The following is a 25616-nucleotide window of genomic DNA, read 5'->3' as shown; positions in this document are numbered from 1 at the left end:
GGGGCCAGGTGGTCCCCATGCCTGGGTGATTCCAGGTGTCTGCGCTGCTGGGGAAGCGGAGGCGAAGCTGGGGGCCTCTGTCAGGCTAGTGAGCAGAAAGGCAAAGGTTTGGGGTAACGGCTTTGGGTGTGTTACCTATGATCTCAGATTCTGGCCTAATTATCTCAGAACTGCTCTGAAAGTCCACACCTTGCACCCTTTCGGGAACTCCCGAAGGAAAGCACTCTAAGGCACCCACATCTAGCCTAATTGTTTTCTCTCCTGGAGCTCCCTTTCCCCCCCACCCCCAGCTCCCACCTCAAGTGGGTACCGCGAGGTACTGATGTCTATTGGGGTGGATAGTACTACAAATTTTCCTAACCAAATTATCCCTCCAAAAGAGCATTGATTTGCGATGTGTGCATGAATGCCCAAACCAAATCAGTACCAACTGAGAAGAAATGCCTTGTTCCCTGGAAAAATGTTAGCTGTCCATTACTAATCGATATCAGATACACATTAATGTATGTTTTGTGTTGATTTGACACAGGTTTGACAATAAAATACTGTATTTCATTGTTCAGTTGACCTGTTTTGGGATTTTTTTTAATCAGGTCAAAATTCAACACTCAGATATTCATAAATTGAGCAAGCACTTTTTTTTTTTTACAATTACATTAAACTCAATTATGCTTTACAAATTGCTTTACAAATTATGCTTTACAAAAAAAAATAGCTTGTTTTTACTCATATAAGATAATGCACCAAAATTCTACCATTTCCAAGACCCTGTTTTCTAAGAGCTTACATATTCGAAAGAGTCATAGAAATTGGTATTGATAAAAACTAAAGAGCACGTTGAACATGTTCAGGCTTTACTTTAGCAGTCCCAGGTGCAAGTTATATTATGACATTGATTTGTAATTTGTGAAAACGTGTGGTTAATACGCCAATGCAACCTTACAATGGGAAGATCCTAATTGTGACACGTATGATAATGGGAACCATTTGTTATCCTTTATGTAAACCATATTCACTACCACAGACCATAACTATGAAGTAATATTTCAGTAAGATAGAAGCTCCTCTGGATCTCCACGTTCAGAGAGAAGTCTGAGTGGTTTCCATCATAATTAAATTATCAGCTTTCACTGTGCCATAGGAAGTGTCTGCCATTTCCTCTTCTTTCAGTTTCTTGTAAGAAATATCTGTATCTTCATCTTCATCTAGAGGATCCCGCTTGTGCAATATTTCACTTCCATACATTTTATATATTAAAACCAAAATCCCTGCTTCTGCAGACTGGAAAAGGGCATAAAGCAAGGGAAACATGTACATACTTCCTATGAATCGTGGTGGGAAGGCCAGTTTCAGAATAGCAGTGCAGAGCTGCACATTCTGACTCCCCGTTTCCAGGCATACAGTCCTCCTGCAGTTGGGTGGAAGGTGGAAGAGAGTAGCTAAGCCATAACCTGAGGCATAGCCTGCCAAAGGCATAAAAATTGCTATCATGTAAACACTTGCGGGGATACTCGCCAGCAGTTCAGGTCCTAACATAGTGCCAGTCATTATGAAAAGGACCACAAGCGTCACTAGCAGAGACCACAGGGAAACCTAGTAACAGAAAAGGAACAGACAAACCATCAAAAATAGGATAGCTGAAAAGGAATTCAGGCAAGCGAATCCTAGGCTCTTGGAAGAAGAGACACATGGAGTCTCATCTCCCGCACCATGGAGATCCTTGCCATCAGCAGTCTTGGACAAAGTACTTCTGAGGATAGGTCACCTCTTCAGGATGAGTCTGTGTCCTTCTTGGACAGTTCTAATGGCCTGCAGTCCTGTCCTTAGGAAGAGCGACAATCTGCCTTCCCTAACAACTAGACTTTATCTTGGATAGATGCTCAGGAGCAGCACAGACCAGACTCCTGTTTAAAAAACAGGAGGACAGGAGCTCCTGGGTGGCTCAGTGGGTTAAGCCTCTGCCTTTGGCTCAGGTCATGATCCCAGGGTCCTGGGATCAAGTCCCATGTCCTGGGCTCCTTGCTCAGCAGGGATTCAGCTTCTCCCTCTGCCCCTCCCCCCTGCTCATCACTCCCTCTCTTGCTCTCTCACAAATAAATAAAATCTCTAAAAAATAAATAAACAGGAGGGGAGGAGTGCCTAGTCAGTTGAGCATCAATTTTAGATTTCAGCTCAGATCCCTATCTCAGGGATCCAGCCCAGCAATGAGCTCGTCGCTGAGAATGGCCCCTGCTTGGGACTCTTCCTCTCTCTCCACTCACCCCCCTCTTCTTCTCTTTCTCTCTTTCTCTAAAAAACAAAACCAAAAACAAAACAGGAGAAGTCTACTCTTCTTCAGGCACATTGCCTCCAGACTTTCATATAACTCTGTAGCGGGAGTCTGGACTGTTCTGAATGTGTGTTTCATTTGTGAGTGTACCTCTGAAAGCCAGGACTCAGAACTGAGCCCAACCCAGCAGGTGGGGTGTGATGAACAGAGTGGTCAGATGAACATGACCTTCGCTGAACAGGACCCCATGTTTTCCACAAGAAATTAGCTCTAGTTTTACACGGGAGATAAAAAATTTATGAAACTTACATGTGATATTTTCAAACTTTAAAATACTTCATGTTTCAGAGAATTGACGGCGATATTGAAACAATGACCAACTCTTAGATTACGCAAGTGAAAAATGTAAACAGAAGATGTGAGGAATTCCTTGTGATTCTGAACACCCCTGTTTTCATCTGTTCATGAGAAATCTCCCACCTGTAAATCTCTAATGATGCCTAAAAATGCTTACATATAATAGATGGATTTTAGGGGTGCCTGGGTGGCTCAGTGAGCCTCTGCCTTCAGCTCAGGTCGTGATCCCAGGGTCCTCAGATGGAGCCCCACATTGGGCTCTCTGCTCGGCAGGGAGCCTGCTTCCCCCTCTCTGCCTGCCTCTCTGCCTAATTGTGATCACTCTCTCTGTCAAATAAATAAATAAACAATCTTTCCCAAAAAAAAAGAAGATGGATTTTAGATGAAGCACAACTGACTGTATAAGACATGGCATCGTCTTGACGTCCGACTGGTACATCTCACTCATTTAAGTAAGACAAACTGTGAAAACAGTAAGGGGGAAACCTAAAAATTCCTCTACTACTCTCCTTGATTAGTAGTTAGCTAGTTCTTGTTTTGTTTTGTTTTTGTTTTTTAATGGGGGTGAGGGTTGGGAGGGGTCTGTGCAGGAAAGCAGAGATCCAGATGAACAGCTGAAGTGTTGATTCTGGTTTGTTGGATATCTGGGGGGAACCCCCTTGGAGTCTGTGGAATTGGCATATAATTTATACTCCTTTAAAAATTATTTAAAATTTATTTGAGCTGGACAAAAAGGCTATGCTAGCTGGTACTGAAATAATTATATAAATACTCATGCTCCAAAGGTGCAATGGGCAGAAACCAAACTGTTATAAATCAAACTTTTATTAAGTGCTCTATACCCAATGTGAGGCTCAAACTCATGACCCAGAAATTAAGAGTTGCATGCTCTACGGCTGAGCCGGCCAGGCACCCCTGAATCCTTTTTGATATTAAGATGTGTGTCCACATCAAAAGCTTTGATAGGAAATCTTGTAAAAATCTTGTAAAAATATTGGCTCCAAAGTTTCTTTCGAACTATTTTAAATCATTTGGATGACAGTGTTTGCAAAAGTGTAAAAGTGTTATAAAGCATACTTTATGAGTGTTCTGGTTAAGGAGTAGGAATTGGTTTAGCTTAAATTCAAAGTGAGCCACATCTTACCAAATTGTCTATTACTTAAATATATGTATCTATTTTCAGTATGGGAATAGCTTATTTGACTGACTTTCTCTTAGAATTCCTAAGGTTTGGGCACGCCTGGGTGGCCCAGTGGGTTAAGCCTCTGCCTTTAGCTCAGGTCATGATTTCAGGGTTCTGGGATGGAGCCCCACATAGCATTGGGCTCTCTGCTCAGCAGGGAGCCCACTTCCTCCTCTTTCTGCCTGCCTCTCTGCCTACTTGTGATCTCTCTCTCTCTCTCTGTCAAATAAATAAATAAAATCTAAAAAAAAAAATTCCCAAGTTTTTATGGTATTAGCTTAATGATTAAGCTTAATAAGTTCTTAATGCATTTCAAGGTTATTTGTAGGTATATTAGATATGCAATATATACAATATATGTATATTTACATGTATACATAAATTTATTACATTCAAAATATATATGTTTATTATTAAATACAATTTTTTTACTCAAGACTGGATATATGAGTACAAAAGAACCCTTTATTTTTATGCCAATAACAGCTTCTCTGAATAGTCAGATTTTAGATACATCTATTCTTTATTTAAAATTAACTTACTTAATTACTATAAGTAAAACACAAAAGATTATGTCTTCTTAAGTCTACATAATGGAAACACTGGAGAAATTCCTTTCACTTGTCTATATGAATTTGCCTGCGCATGAACAGTAATTAGTTACGCATTTTTGAGTAGCTTCCTAAAATGTGAGTCGAGTCCTATTCATGGTTTACTCTGACTTACTATTTTTGAGCTTTCAGACAAAGCTTGATTGACAAATATTTAATTTTTTTCTCTGGTCAACTGTTACAAAAATCTCTACCTTTCAAAAAGCACCTTTTTTTTTTTTTCCCTTAAATAAAGCCATACTGGAAATAGGGCACAAAAATGATAGGAAACCCATCCTTTCACTTGCTTTAGAAACCATATGCAATACTGCGATGCGGAAGGAAAAACACTCAGATTTACTAATGGTGACACACTCTGCTTTATTTATCCAGGACGCAATCTTATTTTGTGCTTTAAAGCCAATATTTTGCATATCCTATGGCTGCAATGAGATTTTTAAGTTACTTTTGGTCTTATGAGTGTCTCTTTTTAGAAAATGAATAAAACATTTTAATTTTTAATTTTTTCTAAGATTTTATTTATTTATTTGACAGACAGATCACAAGTAGGCAGAGAGGCAGGCTGAGAGAGAGAGAAGGAAGCAGGCTCCCCACTGAGCAGAGAGCCTGATGTGGGGCTCGATCCCAGGACCCTGGGATCATGACCTGAGCCGAAGGCAGCGGCTTAACCCACTGAGCCACCCAGGCGCCCCTGAATAAAACATTTTAAAGGAAACTTCTCCAGAGTTTCTCAGAATTAAAGTTCCACTTTTGAAAAATATAGTAATGCATTTCTAAAATACTGGACAAATTCAACTCATATAATTGTATTTTCCCTGCTTTGATTCTTAATAATGCACGATTTGCTAGTGGAAAATATGTTGCCGGTGAATGGCACTGGTATCTCTTTCTTTCCCCTGTGATGTATTTCCTCCTGTGAATACTAATAGCTTTCTTTTGCTGTTTTTAACTAATCCTTGTCTTAGTTAAAGCTGTGAGTTTTTGAAATGCCAAAGATAGAAGTTACTTTGTGGCACAAACTTTTTTTTTTTTTTTTTTTTTTTTTAAGTTATCCATGCAAGGGTTGCCAAGTTTTCTTCCGTATCCCTCTTTCCCAAACTTCTTAACATTTCAGCCAGGGGTCAGAGACCATGAACTCTCTGAATACATAAAGGACATAAAAGGAAGAGTGACTTTACCTTCACAATGTAGTCCGCCACCCGGTTGTATTTGTACCGAATGAACACCCCTAGGCCAATAGGGATGAGGGTGCCGCAGAGAGTTAGGGTCACTGCCCCCAGCGGTAGTAACTGCACCAGGGGGGTGTTGATCCAAGCCCGGCTATAGATCCACAGGCACAGGGGCATCAAGACCAGGGCCAGAAGCGTGGAGGAGATGGTCATGATGATGCTGCAGAAAAGGCAATGGACAGAATTCAGAATGGGCTCTGCGCCAAGAGTCTCTCTTGCACATTGGGGAACCACTCTCTCTTGCACACAGGGTAGAGGAGAAAGAAAGAGACTTCAAGTCTGGAGCTTGAAGTGTGGGGAGAACCCACTTCATCCGAGGGGAGGGCCCAGAGAACGGCACCTCTAAACCCAACTGAAACAGGAACGGGGCGGGGTGGGGGGCGGAATCGGAGGACGGAGCCCCAGGATTGGGGGGTAAGATCTGAGGACGGTTGCCCTGGCTTTATAAAGCCTATTGAGCTGGCCAGAGTCTGGAAGATTCCGAGGGCAAAGAATAAACATCTTCCTTTCTTTTTAAATTTTCCAAAACACCCTGTTAGACATGGTCAAGCTGCTGAGCACGACCTGTTGGACTGAACTCAATCATATATGAGATCTATATGAGATCACCTTCGTCACTGGGGCCAGGAGCCCTATTTCGCTTTTGCATTTCCGGCGAGACCTGGCTTCAGGCTTCTCAGTTCCCTTTGTCTTCCCGAGGCCGAAGACCTCCCCTGACAGCCCAGCCCTCAGGGAGGAGGGTCGCAGCGCCGTCAGAGCCGCTCTGTCCCCATCCAGATCTTTCCCCCTCCAGCACCACCTTCCTCACATCCACCTTGACTTCTCAAGCCCGGGCTCTCTAAAGTCAGCCTCTCCCCGCACGGCCTTCCTCCCTCTCCCACGCCCCTCCTTCCTCTCGGCTCGGTCTCGAACCCACGGCCGAGCGCGGCTGCTGGGGATGCGAGACCGGCGCGGGGACCAGACAGCTCCGTACCTGAGGTTCATGTCGCCGTCCACCAGCAGGGACATGAGGTTGGAGAGATTCCCGCCGGGGCAGCAGCCGCACAGGAGCACGGCCACGGCGGCCACCTCGTTCAGCGAGAAGGCCAGGGCCAGCAGGAAGGCCAGCAGCGGCAGCAAGCCGAACTGGCAGAGCGCGGCCAGCAGCGCGCCCACGGGCCGGCGGACGTGCTCCCCGAAGTGGTTCACGTCCACCGTGCAGCCCAGGCCCAGCATGGTGATGCACAGGGCGGCGCCCACGAACACGTTCAGCCCGTGGTTCAGCGGCGTGTCCCAGAACGGGGTCTGGGGGTGCGCCCAGGGGTGGGGGAACAGGGACGGGCCCAGGCTGGCCGCGCCGCCCGCCGAGCCGCCGGCCGTCGGCTCCGGGGTGGGCGCTGGGCCGGGGCTGAAACCGACGCCCGGACTGGGCGCGAGACTGAGCCCCGGGCTGGGGCCGGCGCTGGAGGTGGGGGCGACGGGCAGGTCCGAGCCGGGGCGCAGGCTGCTGGCATCGGGCGACAGCGTGTAGTTGTCCGGCTGCAGCGAGGACCGGCCGAAGAGCAGCGTCGCGTTGTCGGGGCCGTCCATGGCGCTGCGGCGGGAGGCTGCGGGCCTGCGGTTCCCGGGCCCCGCACGCCTCTCCCCGTCGCGCGGTCGCCGCCGCCGTCCGCCCGCCCGCCTGTCCGTCGGTCCGCGGCAGCAGGCGAAGCTCGGTCCCCTGCCGGGGCTGCGCGGCGCTGACGTCTCCGCGGCGTCGGGTGCGGCGCGGGGGCCGCGGGGGGCGGGGGGCGGGGGGCGGAGGTGGGGGCGCTCCTCCGCGGGCTGCACTTAGAGCGCAGCCCCCCAGGGTGAGCCCAATCGCTGCGCCCCCGCGCCGGGCAGGCCCCGCCCCGCCGCCGAGTCCCTCCTTTTAATCACCAGTAAGTGGTTCTGTTAGAGTGTAGCCAGGGGCGGAACAAAGACCTGACAAAGGACAAGAAGAAGAAAAACCGTGCCTGGCTGCCGATCAAGTTCTCTGATGGGCTCTGCCTCTTTCATAATGAAATCTGGAAGCCCAGACACAGAGGGGGAGAGAGCGCGCGAGCGAGAGAGCTTATCTAAGACGCACGTAAAGTACACGCACTGCTCAAACAGCGTGCAACCCTGAGCCCCGAGAGGGCTCCCGGACTTAATATGAGCGGTTCTCTGGGAGCAAGACACACTGTCTGGCTTTAATCTGCTAGGGGATTTTTAAATTCTTTTATTATTTTTTAAGTAAAATAAATAACTGGCTAACAGTTTTTAAATAAGATGAGTTCGGACTTAAAGTAGAAAGTAATAATGCCGGTGGGTTCGGAGGGGCGTGTGCGTTATTTCATCTGATCCTCACAGCGGAGCCTTGAGAGGTGCTGTTAACTCGGTTCTTCCACAGGAGGAGCCTGAGGCCCCGGCGAGATGTCCGCCTCATCAAGCAGCTCCTGGAGAAATGTGCACGGTGACACGTCGTTAGAGGGGGCAGAGAAGAGCTCTGCTAAGAAAAGACTCCATGAACAATGTGTTTTGGAAATTACTGGCAGACGGGGAGAGGGTGTCTCTCGGTGGCCATAAATTTTTAAAGTGTTGTGTGAGTACAGCCCCGGCATTAGGATTAAAAGGATTGAAGAGAAATAAAGTGCTGGGATCCCCTGCTTTGGACAGGTTTATCCCCAAGTAAATCAAACTCAGAGCTCAGGGCACTGTTGACTCAACGACTTTCAGTCAGTCACCAGAGGCAGCTACAGAGGAGAGGGGCCTCTGCCTACCAAGGATGTGGAGCCATTCGAGAAGCTTCTATCTGTCACCAAGCCACAGCCGGTGAGTTGGGAAAGCCAACAGGAGGACTTTCCAGGCAGAAGTCTTCGTTCAGGGTTAGTTTGAGTGGAGCTAAGACCCTAGAGTGAGTTCTTTTTCCCACTGGTGGACTGAGCTCCTGTGTTTCTCTCTTCTCCCCACCAAATCTCATGAAAATGACAGAGAATACGAAAAGTAAGATTAAATTCACAACCTTATGCATTCGAGATCACAAATAATTTCTTTTTTCTCCATTAGACCATAAATTCCACCGGGGGCAGAGCTGCTGCGAGCGTTTAGGAAACTAATGTGCCTTCATATTCCCCAAAGCGGGAAACCCAGGAAAACCATGCCGTGACATCTGTTTAGATTTGGAGAAAGCGGAGTGGGATAATCTACGTTTTCGTTTAGGCTTATGTAAGCAAAACAAAGACACTCAGACTATGAAACATGCTACCCAAATACTTTCATTAGGTGGTCATATCCCAGGGAGATGGGGAGAAACAGACAAGACAAGGAGTCCCTGCTGAGTCTTTACATTCTTCAAACCTCTGGATGAGATAAGCCAAGAACATGAATGGCAGGCAGTCCCTGTTTGCCTCCTCCTCGTGTTAATGATATTAAAATCCACAACCAAATTCAATAAGCAGTAATTAGAGGCAGACCCACTCATCCAACTAGCTCCTCTCTTGGCTTGGGGAGGGATTGGGAAGGCGATTTATACAATGGGCCAAGAGCAAAAAGCAAAAAGGGATGGACCTGTTCTGTAAATCAGCAGGCTCACGGTAAACCTGCTGCTTGGGGGGCTTTTGGGGTCCTGCAGACCTGTCGTCTTCCTGCTGATGTAGTCACTGTCAGTGTAAAGAAAGCAGATGTTCCTGTCTCCCGTCTTCTTTTTAATCGCCTTCACTATTTAGGAGAAAACCCCAGCAGTAGAAAACAGAGTTTATAATCCAGATGTAGCGCTGGCATGGGTCTCTTAGCCTCCTCAATTATCCTCCTTTTACTCTTGCTGCCACCCAGGAGGAGGAGGGTGTGACCCACCCAGGGAGAATACATCGAAGGGATAGACGACAACACAGCACTTGGAAAATATGTTATGGATGGTGGAGGTGGGAGGTGAGAATAAATTTAGAATGTAGTTGCACATCATATACCAAAAATAATTCCACATAGATTAAAGGATTAACTATAGGGCGCCTGGGTGGCTCAGTCAGTTAGGTGTCTGCCTTCAGCTCAGGTCATGATCTCAGGGTCTGGGATCGAGTCCCACATTGGGATCCTTACTCAATGGGGCACCTGCTTCTCCTCCTACCCCCCGCCTTGTGCTCTCTCTCTCTCAAATGAATAAATAAAATCTTAAAGTAAGAGGGGCACCTGGGTGGCTCAGTGGGTTAAGTCTCTGCCTTTGGCTCAGGTCATGATCTCAGGGTCCTGGGATCTAGTCCCGCATCCGGCTCTCTGCTCAGCGGGGAGCCTGCTTCCCCCACCCCTGCTTGCCTCTCTGCCTACTTGCGATCTCTGTCAAATAAATAAATAAAATATTTTAAAAAAATAAAAGTAAAGTTAGAACATTTTTTAAAAGATTTTATTTAACGGAGAAAGAGTACAAGCAGGGGGAGTGGCAGGCAAAGGGAGAGGGAGGAACAGACTCCCTGCTAAGCAAGGAGCTCCATGTGGGACTCCATCCCAGGACCCCCAGATCATGCGTGAAGCCAAAAGCAGATGCTTAACAGACAGAACCACCCAGTCACCCCTTAAATAAATAAATCTTTTTTAAAAAGTGATTTTTAATTTTTTTCTTATTTTAAATTTTTACTGTTTCTGAATTTCTGCCTTAAAAATGTTATTTTTTTTTAAAAAGTATCAAATCCAGAGGAAAAATAAATTCCACAAGTGTCAAAGCGTAAATCATTTTAATCAGCCCATAGGTTGGTAGAGAAAAACAGGCAAAAGACAGAGACAAATTACAATAGAAAAAGTATATGCTATTTATTAAGTAGAAAATGTTTTATTTCACTAGTAGTTAAACACAAAACTTGAAATCAAGTAGACAAAGAGTCTCAATGTAACAACATTCAATGCTGAATGAAATGCAATGGAAGAAACTCTTAAACCCCCCGATGGCGGTAAAGGATGTGATAGAGTTTTGGGGGAAAGCCATTTGATAATACAATTCTGTTTCTGGACATTTTTTTAATCCGAATTATTTCAAAGGCAGTGCCAGAAACCCTAACTCACATTGGTTTAAGGCCAAAAAGGGAATTTATTGACTCATGAAAATGAAAAATCTCCAGGTGTGGCTGGATCCCAAGTCAAAATGAGGACTTGGTGACTCTCCATTTCTCAGCTCTGCTTCCCTCTACTGTTATCGTCATTGTCACATATACTTTACTTCACTGTCACGTATACTCCATAGGGAGGCTAGGCGATTTCACACACCGGTTGCCCCTGATATCTGAAAGCGGAACATTCCTTTGAAACCTTTCATAAGCTGGAACGCCATCAAAGGAAGAAGCCATTACTATTCACCGATGCAGAAAAATTTTTGAGCATTCCTAGACCTGCAAAGTAGCCTTGGGACTCCTGGGTGGCTCAGTCAGTTAAGCATCTGTCTTAGACTCAGGTCATGATCTGGGGGCCCTGGGATCGAGTCCCGCATGGAGCTCCCTGCTCAGCAGGGAGTCTGCTTCTCTCTCTCTCTCCCTCTCCCCAGGCCCCACGCCTACGCTCCTGCTCTCTCTTCCTATTTCTCTCTCTCAAATAAACAAACAAAATATTAAAAAAAAAAAAAAAAACAAAATATATCTCAGGCTTTTCTGATACCTTGGGGCACATCTTGCTGATGGTAGCACGTTATAAATGGAGATAAAACAGAGATGCTCACAGACACAGTTCAAATCTACAGAGGCTTGCTTGCTGAGATGCTAAGCCTAGTTCTCTGGGAAGGGTTGCTCTCATTGCTGTGGGAGAATGGCTTCTATCACATCTATCAAACTCATTGCAAAACAAACTCTGAATGCTATTTTCCCCTTTTATCGTCAAGGTGAAAATCCTCTTCAGATTTCTTTTGAAACAGGTGCGAATGTAGGTCTTTCATAAAAGGGAAGTGGCTGAAGGCAAACTTTTGAAAAGTGAGGGGTACCTGTATATCCTACTACTTGCAACCACCTATGGAAAGACGATGTCCACTGCCCAATAATTCCCAGAACAGTCTTAGGACGAATTTGGCCCGTGACCTTCTGCAGTTATCCTGTTTTTTTTTTTTTTTCTGATAACATGCCAGAGTTCCATCCTCTTTGTAAAAGTACCATCTCATTGCTCTCAAATCACGTGATTCAACTGTACACTTCCTAGTCGCTACCAAAAAGCCATCAGGAGGGATTTGACTTAATCCAGATTCTCCTTTTTGCTTTATCTCAAAGTCTGTACCAGAGAAGCCTCGGATTTCCACACATTCCTTCAATGGTTGAACAAAAATTTGCTTTACACAGAAAGATTTATTTTCTTCCTTTTCTTCTGCTCATGATCTGTTCTTTAACCAGTTCTGTTCTTGTTTTTATGTCTTTTTTTTTCTTTAAAGATCTTTTAAAATTTATCTTATTATTTATTTGACAGACAGAGATCACAAGTAGACAGAGAGAAAGAGGAGGAAGCAGCCTGATATGGGGCTCCATCCCAGGACCCTGAGATCATGACCTGAGCTGAAGGCAGAAGCTTTAACCCACTAAGCCACCCAGGCACCCCTGTTTTTATATCTTCTTTAACTTTCCTATCACTGCCAGCTAACCTGAAAGGTAAGAGGTCTGTTGCTTTCTTGAGGTTGTAACATCTCAACATGTTTTGGATGCACAGACATCACATAGCGATCTTCGTAGGGCACTACTGGGCTTGCATCAGGAGGCGTTTGTCATCTGATAAACTGAAAAGGAAAAAACAATATCTACAATGCTTTAACAGGATATTAAACTGAGAATTTATTTGATCTAAACACACACAAAAAACCTCCAGATGCTTTTCAAGTCTCCCAACTGAAAAATCACCTCTTGTTAAGTTGCCGAACAGTACAATAAGAAAAAAAAAGATTGTTTACAAGAAAATATTTTTTTAAAAAAATGAAGATTTGGGGGCACCTGGGTGGCTCAGGTAGTTAAACATCTGCCTTTGGCTGGGGTCATGATCTCAGGGTCCTGGGATCGAGCCCCTGAAAGGGCTCCCTGCTCAGTGGGGAGCCTGCTTCTCCCTCTGCCTGCCCTTCCCCCTGCTTGTGTTCCCTCTCTCTCTCAAATAAATAAATCTTTTTTAGAAAAAGAAGTTTTATTAAAATTAGGCTCCACTAATTGGTTTGGATTTTTTTTTTCAAGATTTTATTTATTTATTTGTCAGAGAGAAAGAGAGCACAACAGGGGGAGCAGCAGGCAGAGGGAGAAGCAGGCTCCCCGCTGAGCAAGGAGCCAGATGTGGGACCCGATACTAGGACCCTGGGATCATGACCTGAGCCGAAGGCAGATGCTTAACCAACTGAGCCACCCAGGCATCCCTGGTTTTTGTATTTTTTTTCTTTTTAAAATTTCCATCATCCCATACAAAGTAGTTGCATTAACATTTTTTTTTTAAGATTTTATTTATTTATTTGACAGACAGAGGTCACAAGTAGGCAGAGAGGCAGGCAGAGAGAGAGGAGGAAGCAGGCTTCCCGCTAAGCAGAGAGCCCGATGCAAGGCTCGATCCCAGGACCCTGGGATCATGACCTGAGCCGAAGGCACAGGCTTTAACCCACTGAGCCACCCAGGAACCTCAAGCATTAATATTTTTAATTCAAGAAATGTTATCTTGAAACATTCTTTAAAGGTAGATTTCTCTTGGAACAACTTAAAACTTCCTACCTGTTGAAGGGAAGGAAAAATATAATAAAAACAGAGAGGGAGCCAAACCATAAGAAACTCTTAGCTATAGAAAACAAACTGAGGGCTGCTGGAGAGGAGGTGGGTGGGGGGTGGGGTAACTGGGTGACGGGCATTAAGGAGGGCACGTGATGCTATGAGCACTGGCTGATATATGCAGCTGATGAATCACTAAATTCTATCTCTGAAACTAAAAATACACGATGTTAACTAAATTGAATTTAAATTTTAAAAAAGTCTTGCCCATTACACAAGAAGCAAAGAATAAAAACCACCACTTGCTTACTCATTTAATCTGTCAGTAATATGTGTTGGAGAATAGTAATGAATTCTAGTTTCTGACAATCCTGAGGAAGACTGTCATTTGTTAGTAATTTTATATTTCATATATTTTATATTTCATTCTTTTCTTACTTTCAATATTGAATTGGTCTTGCCATTCAGTAGAGCTGAGAATGATGACCTGTGGCTTCCGCTCACTGGTATCTGTCATGGCCATCCATGGCCCTGCTTTGTCTAGAACACTGATTGGGAGAGAGTGGATAAGGCCACTACTTTCTCCGCATCACTTCTGCAAAATCACTCTGAAAGGACTCCAGTGGGGCTGGAGATGGGGGAACTGAAAGTTGGTACCAGTGTTTTTCAAGTGCTTAGACTTTCTTCTAAGTCCAGATGCTTTTCTCAAAAACCTGGTATTTCAGAATATATATGACACATATATGTATATATACATGAAGTGAAAAAATATATATATATATTTTTTCTTCTATTTCTCTACACCTTTCAGAGTTGTCTGTATTAGTAGACTTGGATCCCTAGAAATTTCGGAGTTCTTTTTGTAATATTGTGTTATAACAACTCAGTTCAAGTTCTGTGTGTTAAACTCCCAGTGTTTTGCTGGAAGGATAGAGATGATGTAAGATATGTTTCCTGTTCTCATGGATCTTGGTGTCCACCAAAGTGTACAGCTAAGTGGACAAATGCAAGGCATATTGTGCTGAACTTTGTATCTTAGTTCACATGAGAGGAAGAGATGAATGCTGGCTGTGGAGTTCAAGCCTAATTAAACAGTGAGTCCTAGACCTTCAACATGTGAAGGAAGACAAAGGATGTTCTAGGGAAGGGGAACAGCTGAACAAAGTCATGGGAGCATATGTCTTCCCGCGGGAGCACAGGGGGAACAGAGCGTGTGTCCGCAGTGACAAGGATGGGAAACAAGAATGGGCAAGGCAGAGAGTGAAGGCAGATTTTTCAGGGTCTTTGCTGCCACGTGAAGAACTTGAACTTGATTCTGTGGCAGCAGAAAGTTAGCTAAGTTTTCCACCCGGGGAAGTAGCATACCCAGATTCAAGTCTCAGGAAGATGATTCCAGAAGCTCTGGGTAAATGGGTAGGAGGGGCATAAAGAGCAGGGAGAGTCCAGGAGGAGGCTGACTCTAGCAGGGGAAACTAATGGCAGCCGACAGTACGGAATAAGCACGGCAATGGAGAGGAGAAAATGCATTGGTGTGAAGGAGAGAGATGACTCAAAGCAAATTTAGGCTCTCATTTGGAAGACTGGGTGGATGGGAATGGTATTAACTGAGACATAGTACCTCGGCAAAATCGAAATTTCAGGTCATGATCTGCTGGAGACTTAAGCAGTGAGGTTTCAGATGTGTTGGGTATTGGATCTTTGGAATGTCTAGTTGGAGTCTAAAACCCAATGAACTTCAGTTCTGAAGCATGGCCGAGATCTGGGGAGCAGACATAAACAGTCAGGCTTATGGCTACCGTTACCCACCACCTGCTGGCAATATGTCTGATGCAGTAAACTGGAAATCCCGAAAATACCCAGATGTGCTGCACAGAGTATAACATCTTTTTCAAGACACCGACAAACCCACAATAGAGGCAATGGAGAGAGCCCTCATGCATGTCACATGGGCATACCAGAAGGAAAGAATGTACAGGAAACAATATCTTTTTTTTTTTTTTAAAGATTTTACTTATTTACTCGACAGACAGAGATCACAAGTAGGCAGAGAGGCAGGAAGAGAGAGAGGGGGAAGCAGGCTCCCTGCTGAGCAGAGAGCCCGATGTGGGGCTCGATCCCAGGTCCCTGGGATCATGACCTGAGCCGAAGACAGAGGCTTTAAACCACTGAGCCACCCAGATGCCCCAAGAAACAATATCTTTAAATGTAATAGTAAAGAATTTTCTAGACTTGAAGAAAGACACGAATCCAGATGCAGACAGTGTGAGGAGTCGTAAGAAGGGTAAAGAGAAATTAAAGAGAAATAAATCTAAACCTAGACGAAGAACAGGTTTTAGCTTTGCTTCTCATTTCTGAGACAGACTGGGTAATTGGAATGAATGTCAGGTAGTAGGAAGATGGTTTCCATGAAACAGCGCCTACTGTCTACCACATACTGCTATCTTGTGCTCCTTCTATACTCTTCAGACTCCTCTACGTTCCTGTATTTCCGTCATAACATTAAACGTTGCTGTTCCTAGGATTTAGTCACAGGCTCTTTTTTCTTCTCACTTTGCACATTCTTTTTTTTTTTTTTTTAAGATTTTATTTATTTATCTGACAGCAGACAGATCTCAAGTAGGCAGAGAGGCAGGCAGGGGGTGGGGGGCAGGAAGCAGTCTCCCGGCCGAACAGGGAGCCTGATGCAGGGCTCGATCTCAGGACCCTGAGATCATGACCTGAGCCAAAGGCAGAGGCTTAACCCACTGAGACACCCAGGCGCCCCTAACTTTGCACATTCTTAGGTGATTTCATGAACTCTCCTGGCTTTAGCTATGAACTACAGACGCGGACTCATGAATTTCTTTCTTTCCTTTTTTTTTTTTTTTTAAAGATTTTATATTTATTTGAGAGAGAGCATGAATGAGAGAGAGCGCGGGCACATGAACAGGGTCAGAAGGAGAGGGAGAAGCAGACTCTGCTACTGAGCAGGGAGCCCAACAGGACACACGACATGGGGCTCTATCCCAGGACCCCAGGATCATGACCGGAGCCCAAGCAGACACTTAGCCAAGCCATCCAAGAGCCCCTGACTCATGAATTTCCACTTCTAGCCACAAATCTCGTCCGAGCTCTACATCTACCACAGGTACCACGTACATGACCTAAAGCAAAATCCGTTCTATCCAACCCCATTCTACACACCCCCCACCCCACCCCCACCCCCACCCCCGATCTTCTTTACCTTAGTTAATGGCACGGTCTCTGCAGTCTCTCGCCTTTATATACGTGTTTTTTTTTTTTTTTTTGGCTGGCCCTACATCCATCCCACTTTCCTTCCTCTGGAAATATCCAGTCCATCCCTTCAAATTGACTTCGAATATCACTTTCCCTGCCAGCCCCTTTAACTTGTCTTTCGTTTCCCTGTTTAGAGAAGGTGCTGAGAGAGAGAGAGAGAGAGAGAGAGAGAGAGAAGGTGTTGTCTTCTTTGGTTTCCCAGATCAGCATTCTGGACCTTACCCATATGTAAGTATTTTTTTGGTTTTTTCGAGGTCTCCTTCTCCAGTAGACTCTGGATCTGGTACTAGCAGGAGCCGGTACTAGGGCTGTTTGTTGTCCTATGCCTTTCTTTCCATCCTTTTTTTTTTTTTTTTTAAGGTTTTATTTATTTATTTGACAGATATCACAAGTAGGCAGAGAGGCAGGCCGAGCGGGGGGTGGCGGGAAGCAGGCTCCCCACTGAACAGAGAGCTTGATGCAGGGCTCGATCCCAGGATCCTGAGATCATGACCCCTGCGGAAGGCAGAGGCTTGACCCACTGAGCCACCCAGGCGCTCCCCCCCTTCCTATCCTTAAGAATAAACCCGCTTTGCATATAGTCGAATGAATGGGCAGATGGGTTAATGAGTGGGCGTGGTCTTATCCAACCAGCTCCAAGGGAATCTAGCGTGCAGCTTTGGTGTCATAGTGTCATCTTCATAGTGTCATCTGGTAACAACATTCGCTTCTATTAAATCGGCTCTGACGGGTAGTCGGGTAATGGAAGCGGAAATATTGCACAGAGCACAGCAGCTGGCTTCCTGCGGTCTGTTTTCCAACAGCAGGGTGTCGCCAATCATCGTCACAAAGGCATCTCAACAGCCCTGCTCCAAATGACCTGATGGGAAAGTGTCTGGGCTGTGGGTTGGAATATTAAGTGACATTGTGTTTCTGCAGTGAGCTGAGCTGCTTGAGTCACGGCCACGGTGAAAACATTTTAACGAAATTAAAATTTCGGTGGAGGAGGGAAGGCAGAGAATAAACAAGCTTGGACCAAGGCGGGGATGGGAGAAATGGCGAGACAGAGACATTGGTTTGGCTGAGAGCCTCCATTCTGCAGGGCCAGGAGAGCAGAGATTAAGACGGAGAGGTCCCCACATGGGATTGAAAATGTTTCAAATTTGTTCTCCACTGAGCTGGCGGAAATAGATAAATAAATAAGAACCTTCTAGAAAATACATACAGTAAATTGAAAGGGGCCGTGGGGCAAATGCATAAAAGCTCTCTCCCATGAGAGCAAATTGAAATAGATCAAGTGCCTCTTGTCACTTCCTATTTCCAAACGAATGAATTACTTTTTAAAAAGCCCTTTGCAACTGCTGGGTTTGGCACCAGAAAGGACATTCCTGATGTGTATCTCACGCAAATGGAAAATGATCTGGGTGATAAGGCACTGCCGCTTCTTCAGGGAATCGACATAAATAATTCTTGTAAATCTAGGAAAACTAGAACTTGAAAACCCTTTCTGGAAGGTTAGAGCTCTGAGGAGCACACTGTATTTTACTTTCCCTCAAAGGAGTATTTCCAGTGTCACCTTGAGCAAGGGGAAGGGACCTAAAAACTCTGAAATGGAAGATAGCTTTCTTGGGTTGGCTTCATCAAGAAAGGAAAGATGAACTTGTCTCACTGCCTTCCAGATCTTGTGGGTCCAGAGGGAGTAAGAGGAGATCTCTGCATCTCACAGACAAATGTAGAAGGACCAGATAGGGCTCAGCATTAGTGTCAAAGAGCCCAAAGGCAGGAAGAACAGCTAGACCCCAGGAGGGATTAGAGGCAGGCCCTGATGGTCAAGAATCTGCTTTTTTCTCCATTTCTTTTCCTGCATCCATGGCAGAGGAACAGGACCCGTGTAGACACAGAATTGTGGAAGGTCTGCTCTGTTTAGGTATAAGGGGGGACTGAGGTCTGGGCATCATGGAGGAGTTGAGGGAGGAATGACAAAGCTGGGGTGCCTGGCTGGTTCCGTCGGTAGAACACATGACTTTGACCTCAAGGTCATGCCAGGGTTGTGAGTTTGAACTCCATGTTGGGTGTAGCGATTACTTAAAAAATAAAAACAAAAATTTTAGAAAAAGGGACAACAAGAGGTGAGAGAGATAAAGAGGGGTTAGCAGATGGATCTTAATTCTATAGGTTGTGGAGGGATGAGCTCATAAGCAAAGAGGGTGATATTTTTAAGGAAATTCTCTCTGGCAACAACATGGAAGCCAACCCAAATCCACGACTCTTGGCCTTTTCCCACCATGACATCCACGTTCGTGTCTTCCCATTTCCCATGTGGAACTAATACAGGAGTTTCCAGCCTCAAGAAAGCAGAATGAAAAGCAAGTAAGAGCATGACTTGAATCCATTCCAAGTTATTTTAAACTACATTTATCACAAACTTTGGTATTTCAGTTATTACTAAATTATATGCAACGCACCTTAGAATTGATCATGAAAGAGTCATGATGCCATGCTTGAGAACTACTAGAGCGAAGATGATTATCTGTGCTCCACAGACACCTGGGAGTTCATAGGAGACATCTTGGGGACCAGGGAGAAGCTAAGAGGACAGAACTCTGACACCCCCCAAAACCCACATTTCAACCAGAGAAATCATGTTATTATCTTATTGTTGTAAGCCTTTCACCAAAGTTTTGTTCCAATAAGATACTCCACTACTGGGTCGCAGGGTGGCTCACTGAGTTAAGCATCTGCCTTTAGCTCAGGTCATGATCCCAGCATCCTGGGATCAAGTATCAAGTACTGCACCCAGCTCCCTGCTCAGTGGGGAGTCTGCGTCTCCTTCTCCCTCTGCCTGCCGCTCCGCCTGCTGTGCTCATGCTTTCTCTCTCTCTCTCTCTGACAAATAAATACATAAAATCTTTAAAAAAAAAAAGTTCTGCTACTTGAGAAGGATGACTTGCCATGGATAAAAGATGGGAGAGATTGGAGGCAGATAAATCAAATAGGAGATAATTGTAATAGTCTGGGTGAGAAATAATAAAATTCATTCAGCTAAATTTAGTCAAATGGATAAACTAAAGCTCATAACTCAACATGAATCACAATGCTCAAGATATAAGGAATTTCTGTAATATATATAATGGAAACCCATACTGCTAATTTATTTTGGCATGTGAAAGGGTACAAATAAATAGATAAAATATAACATAACAGTGCTTCTTGGACTTTAATGTATACAGACATCACTTGGGGATCTTGTTAAGAGGTAGGGTCTGATTTACAAGGTCTGAGGCAGGGCCTGAGGTCCTACATTTCGAACAAGTTCACAGGAGATGTGTGCTCCAAGGACTACACTTTGGGTAGGAGGGTATCATAGAATCCTACAAAGAATTTTAAGCTTTCAAAATATATCCCTAACTCAGGAAGGAGCAGGGGCTTTGAAGTCAGAGAACCTTATATTTAAGTCCAAGATTTACCACTTACACATCAGGGCTCATGTCTCAGTCTGTCTCCTCATCTCATGATAGTACCAGACAAACTGAGGATCTGTTGTGGGGATTAAGAAATAGTACAATGGGGATGCCTGGGTGGCTCAGTTGGTTGGACAACTGCCTTCGGCTCAGGTCATGATCCCAGAGTCCCGCATCGGGCTCCCAGCTCCACGGGGAGTCTGCTTCTCTCTCTGACCTTCTCCTAGCTCATGTTCTCTCTCATTGTCTCTCTCTCTCAAATAATTAAATAAAATCTTTAAAAAAAAAAGAAAAAAAAAGAAATAGTACAACGTTGGGGCTCTTGGGTGGCTCAGTTGGTTAAACATCTGCCTTTGGCTCAGGTCATGATCCTGGGGTCCTGGGATAGAGTGCTGTATCAGGCTCCCTGCTCAGTGGGGAGTCTCCTTCTCCCTCTCCCTCTGCCCCTCCTCATGTTCTCTCTCTTTCTCTCACTCTCTCTCAAATAAATAAAATCTTAAAAAAAGAAAGAAACAATACAATGCAAAGAATTAGCACAATGCCTAGCTCACAGCAGAAACTTAGTAAATATCAGCTTATTGTTATTTTCTAACAGCCCATCTTATAAGAGTGATCCACAAATCGATTACCTTTACCAGAACCACTGTGGTGCTGGTTTAGAATGCAGACACCTGGAGCCTGCACTGACTCTGTTCATCCAGAAGGTCTGAGGGAGGATGGGCATTCTTAACCATCCCGTCTGTACCCTATAGCGGTAGGACCGCTGCTGGAAGCTACAAGCACGGGTGGCGAGCATGGTCAGACCATCTCTGAAGAAGATCTGTTTAGCATGCAGGGCCCCAAACCTGGGCTCACACCATGACCTGGCTTCCTGCAGCAGGTGGAAGGAGGAAGACAGTGTGGTCCTTGGGCTCTAGAGACAATAACATTTTTAGAATTGAAGGAGACATCCATGTCCTGCTTCACCGTATTCTTTACCCGGTAAGAAGCTCCTGTCCCCAGACAAAAAAAATGCCATCTTGAAAAGTTCATTTGATCAAAAATGGATATGCAGGTTTTCTTGCCAGGGTAAGAGGAACTGCATCTTTGCAGCTCAATTCTGGGCAAAGCGGACCTTGGACTGAATATCAAAGTTGCTCCAAGTTATTTATTTCTGAGTTTTCCTACTTTGCTTCCCACCACCCCTTTCCTTCCCCCACCCCCCACCTCCTACTTTTTAGGCCTGCCTTCTCTTCTCACCCTCTGGTGCCCTGTGCCACCTAGCTCTTCCAAATACCAACTGCAGTGTCTTCTCTCCCATCTATAAACTCATTCTTCCTTCCTATCTAGCAAACTACTTTGGTGGAAGTATAGGGATAAGCAGGGGGAAGGTGGGCATCTTCTAGAAGAAAATGGTGGACTGAACCAAATTTCCATTTGGACCAAAGCTAGCACTACCTACAGACAAAGCTAGGACTTTATTTAGGAAGCAAGGTTCTGCTTGCTCTAAATACATGCTCTAATACATGATTACATGACCATCGGGGTCCCCTGAATTACAGAAAATAATTTTAGCCCTAGAAAAAGACAGATGTGACTAGTTGTATGCCATAGACAAAGCCTAAAAATGGTCCACAGGAATATCCATTTTTGATCAAATGAACTTTTCAGTGAACCTGTAAGGGCCATTTACTCATTTTCTAAAATCTTGTACACCTGTACCTAGGAGGCAGCCAGTCAACAAATTACCTGTTGGATATCTATCACATGGCAGCTTACTTTAGTTTCTGGGGCTGCTACCTCATAGATTGCATTTCTTTGTTTATTTTCTAAACACATGAGTTAATTTTAGGTGACGATAGACTCATATGCTGTAATACATACTATGAAGAAGAGAAAACAGAATAATGTGGCATGTGGGTGGGGTGGTTAGGGGAGCCTTCTCCCTGGAAGTACCATTCAGGTTGAGATCTACATGAGGGGAACATGGTAGTCAGGGAGGCATCCAGGGGAACAGCAGTCTAAGAAGGACAGTAACACAAAGACCTTGGGATAAGATAATCTGGCATGTGTTCAGAGACAGAATGAAGGCACCAATACATGTTCACATTATATACGTGGACGTCAGTGAGGTGCATGGGTAGCCCAGTCAGTTGAGCATCCAGCTCTTGGTTTAGGCTCAGGTCATGATCTCAAGGTCGTGAGATTGAGCCCCAGGTTGGGCTCCACATTCCACATGGAGTCTGCTTGTCCTTCCTGCTCCCCTTCCTCTGCCCTTCCCCCTGATTGCAATCACATGTGTTCTCTCTCTCTCTCTCAAATAAATTAATAAGTAAAATCTTTTTTTAAAAGTAAAGTCATCTTTAAATAAATAGAATAAATCAATGGACATCGAACATCTAACAGACATGATTGGGAGCCTTAGCAGAATTTGAACTATAGCATTAGCACATTATCAATTACTTTTTTTCCCCCAAAGATTTATTTTTTTTAGTTTAGAGAGAAAGAGCTTGTGAGCCAGGGGAGGGGCAGAGGAAGAGGGATAGAAGCAGGGAGCAGGGAGCCTGACATGGAGCTGGATCACACAAACCTGAGATCATGACCTGAGCCAAAACCAAAAGTCAGACCCTCAACAGACTGAGCCACCCAGGTGCCCTTCAATTACTTTTCTTTCTTTCTTTCCTTCTTTCTTTCCTTCTTTCTTTCTTTCTTTCTTTCTTTCTTTCTTTCAGATTTATTTATTTTACAGAGAGAGAGAGAGAGAACACATGCGCAGTGGGGGTGGGGTGCAGAGGGAGAGAAAGAATCTCAAGCAGACTCCCCACTGAGTGTGGAGCCCAATGCAGGGCTCCATCTCACAACCCTGGATCGTGACCTGAGTTGAAATCAAGAGTTGGATGCTTAACCCACTGAGCCACCGGCGCATCTCTCAATTACTTTTCTTTTTAATCTATTAAGTATTAAATGTCTTCCCCCCCACCCCCCAACCCCCACCCCCACCTCCAGCTGGCAGGCTTTCTACTAGATGCAGAAGATAAAAGATGCATCTGAAAGTGTTTGTCCCAGGTAGCTCAGAACTGGTGGCGGAGACAGATAGGCAAGTACCCAGTTAAAGCCACCTTTTGAATGAGTTACAGCCCTGGAGCAGGAGCACCGTGAGGGGCTGGGGAGGCTTAGAGGAAGAAGGTCTCATTCCTCCAGAAGTATGGAAGGCTTTTACATAAGAGGCGACCTTGGAGTTGAGCCCTTCAAGATGACTAGGATTTAACAAGACGAATAGTTCCCAGCAATACTGCGGACAAGGTATTCTGAAAAACCCCCCAGTTACAAAACACTGAACTGCAGAATTAAATACAATAAATATCCTTTGGAAGCCAGGAATGTATAATGGGGAACTAGTGCCAAAGCCCCATGTTGTCTTGAGGGCATTTGTCAGTACCAGGAGCCCAGAGTCCTGGGGGAGGGTGGACTGGGGGCATGTGGGGGACAGGACATAAGAGGCAGAGACTCCGACACCAGTAGATAGCTGGGACACTGGCAATGAGACACCCCAGATAAAGTCAGGAATCCTGAAGACCCACCCCCTTTTCAGAAAGGCAGGAGAGAAAGCTATCTGCCCCTTAGCCAGGGCAGAGCCTGTCAAGATTAGCTTGTCCCTTTCAGTCTAGGTGCCGGGGACAGAAAGAAAGGATAGGACTCCTGAGGGAATGAATTACCACGGCTGACCCTTCTCTCACTCAAGTTGGGGTCTGATTACACTGCCGTCTCCACTTCCACCATAGAATCCCCCAAGGCTCAAGAATGGGTGTCCCGTGTACTTCAGGAAGATGGTATTAAGGATGGGCTAAAATGAGAATTATTTAAGGAGCGGTTAGGGCCACCATGAAAGTCTATACATTTCTCAGTATGTAAATTATATTTCAATACAGATTTTTTCCCCCCAAAGGAGAAGAGGAGGAGTGGGATGAAGAGGAGGAGGAGGAAGAGTTAAATGTCCAGATCTACTCCCTAGTTTATGTGTCTAGATCTCCTCCCCTGGACTACAGTCTGGAGAGGGTAAAGGTTTCTCTGTACTAGGGAACATCAGATATAGTTAAGGGTACACATGCAATAAGCAAAAATAATGGATGAATAACACGAGATACTGTGACTGGTTACTCTAGCCTTCTTCCCCCTACTTGGTTCCCAGAACTTGGCAGCTAGCGTAAAAAAAGAATACCAGGGTCTCCCCAATAAAATGGCTGACCCCAGATCACCATAAAGGGTTTTCAGAGCTTCCAGTCAGCAGTTCAGTCCCCCTCTCTTAAGAATGAACACACAGGGGCACCTGAGTGGCTCAGTGGGTTAAAGCCTCTGCCTTCAGCTCAGGTCATGATCCCAGGGTCCTGGGATCCAGCCCTGCATCAGGCTCTCTGCTCAACGGGGAGCTGCTTCTCCCTCTCTCTCTGCCTGCCTCTCTGCCTACTTGTGATCCTTCTGTCAAATAATTAAATAAAACCTTTGGGAAAAAAATGAATGAATACACAACTGGGAGTGCCTGGGTGGCTCAGTCAGTTGAGTGTCCAACTCCTGATCTCAGCTTAGGTTTTGATCTTAGGGTGGTGGGCTTGAGCCCCACATTGGGCCCCTTACTGGGTGTAGAGCCTACTTAAAAAATAATAATGAACACACAACCAAAGATTATTAGACACCCATGGAAAGCTTCCCCTGTAGAAGATAAAGACCCATACAAACCAAAAAGCAAACAAGCAAGCAGCCTACACAAATAAAGACCAAGCATGGGAAATAAAACTTTTTAAAGTTAAAAAAGACCCTTTCAGACCTAGGGACTGCAATTGCAAAATAAGAACACGAGGCCACAAAAAAGAACATATAGAAAACAACAAAAATAAGAGGTCTTAAACATTTTAAATATGAAAACAGAAATGAAATACTCAGTCATGGAGTTGGAACATAAAGTTACCATTTTCTACAGAGGAAAGCAAAATGACAGAGGCAGAACATAGGAAAGATTACAGAAACTAAAGTGTATCTTAATTAGTTTAGGAACTATAAAGAAAGTACCATAGACAGGCTGGCTTTTGAACAACAGAAATGTGTCTCTCATAGTTTCGGAGGCTGGGAGTCTGAGATGATGGTACCAACATGGCCAGTTTTGAAGAGCTCGCTTCGGGGCTGCAGACTTAGAGTTATATCCTCACATGGCACAGAGAGAGCAAGCTAGTTCTCTGGCCTCTTCTTCTAAGGGCACTAATCTCATTCATGAAGGCCCCACTCTCATGAACGGATTATCTTCCAAGGGCCCCAGCTTCCTAACACCATTGCATTAGATTAAATTGGGTTTTAGCCTGTGAATTTTGGGGGGACAAAAACATTCAGTCCATAACAGAGGGCCAGTCCCCAAGGTACAATATGTTAATGCTCCTTCCTAGAAGGACAAAGAAAACTGAGCAAAGTAAATCTTCAGTGCAGGTTTTCAAGGTCATTCTTAGAATCTAGGGATAGGATGTGCAGACTGGAGAGATACACTGATGAAGCCCAGCACAATGGATGAAACAGGTCCACATTGAAGTACATCATTATGACATTTCACTAAACTAGC

General features: G+C 44.9%; 1 protein-coding gene across 1 annotated transcript; it reads right to left on the bottom strand.

The window, feature by feature from the left end:
- Positions 1-566: 566 nt before the first annotated feature.
- On the bottom strand, positions 567-7294 carry SLC10A4 (solute carrier family 10 member 4). The gene is made up of 3 exons (XM_004764932.2): positions 6623-7294; positions 5599-5809; positions 567-1593 (listed from the first exon to the last, which is right to left on the bottom strand). The coding sequence occupies exons 1-3, from the start codon at positions 7216-7218 to the stop codon at positions 1081-1083; spliced, it is 1320 nt and encodes a 439-aa protein (XP_004764989.1). The 5' UTR covers positions 7219-7294; the 3' UTR covers positions 567-1080.
- Positions 7295-25616: the final 18322 nt, after the last annotated feature.

Source organism: Mustela putorius, unplaced genomic scaffold (assembly GCF_011764305.1).
Source record: "Mustela putorius furo isolate JIRA1106 unplaced genomic scaffold, ASM1176430v1.1 tig00000430_pilon_pilon_pilon, whole genome shotgun sequence".
NCBI lineage: Eukaryota > Metazoa > Chordata > Mammalia > Carnivora > Mustelidae > Mustela > Mustela putorius.
This window is presented reverse-complemented; position numbering and strand designations above follow the sequence as displayed.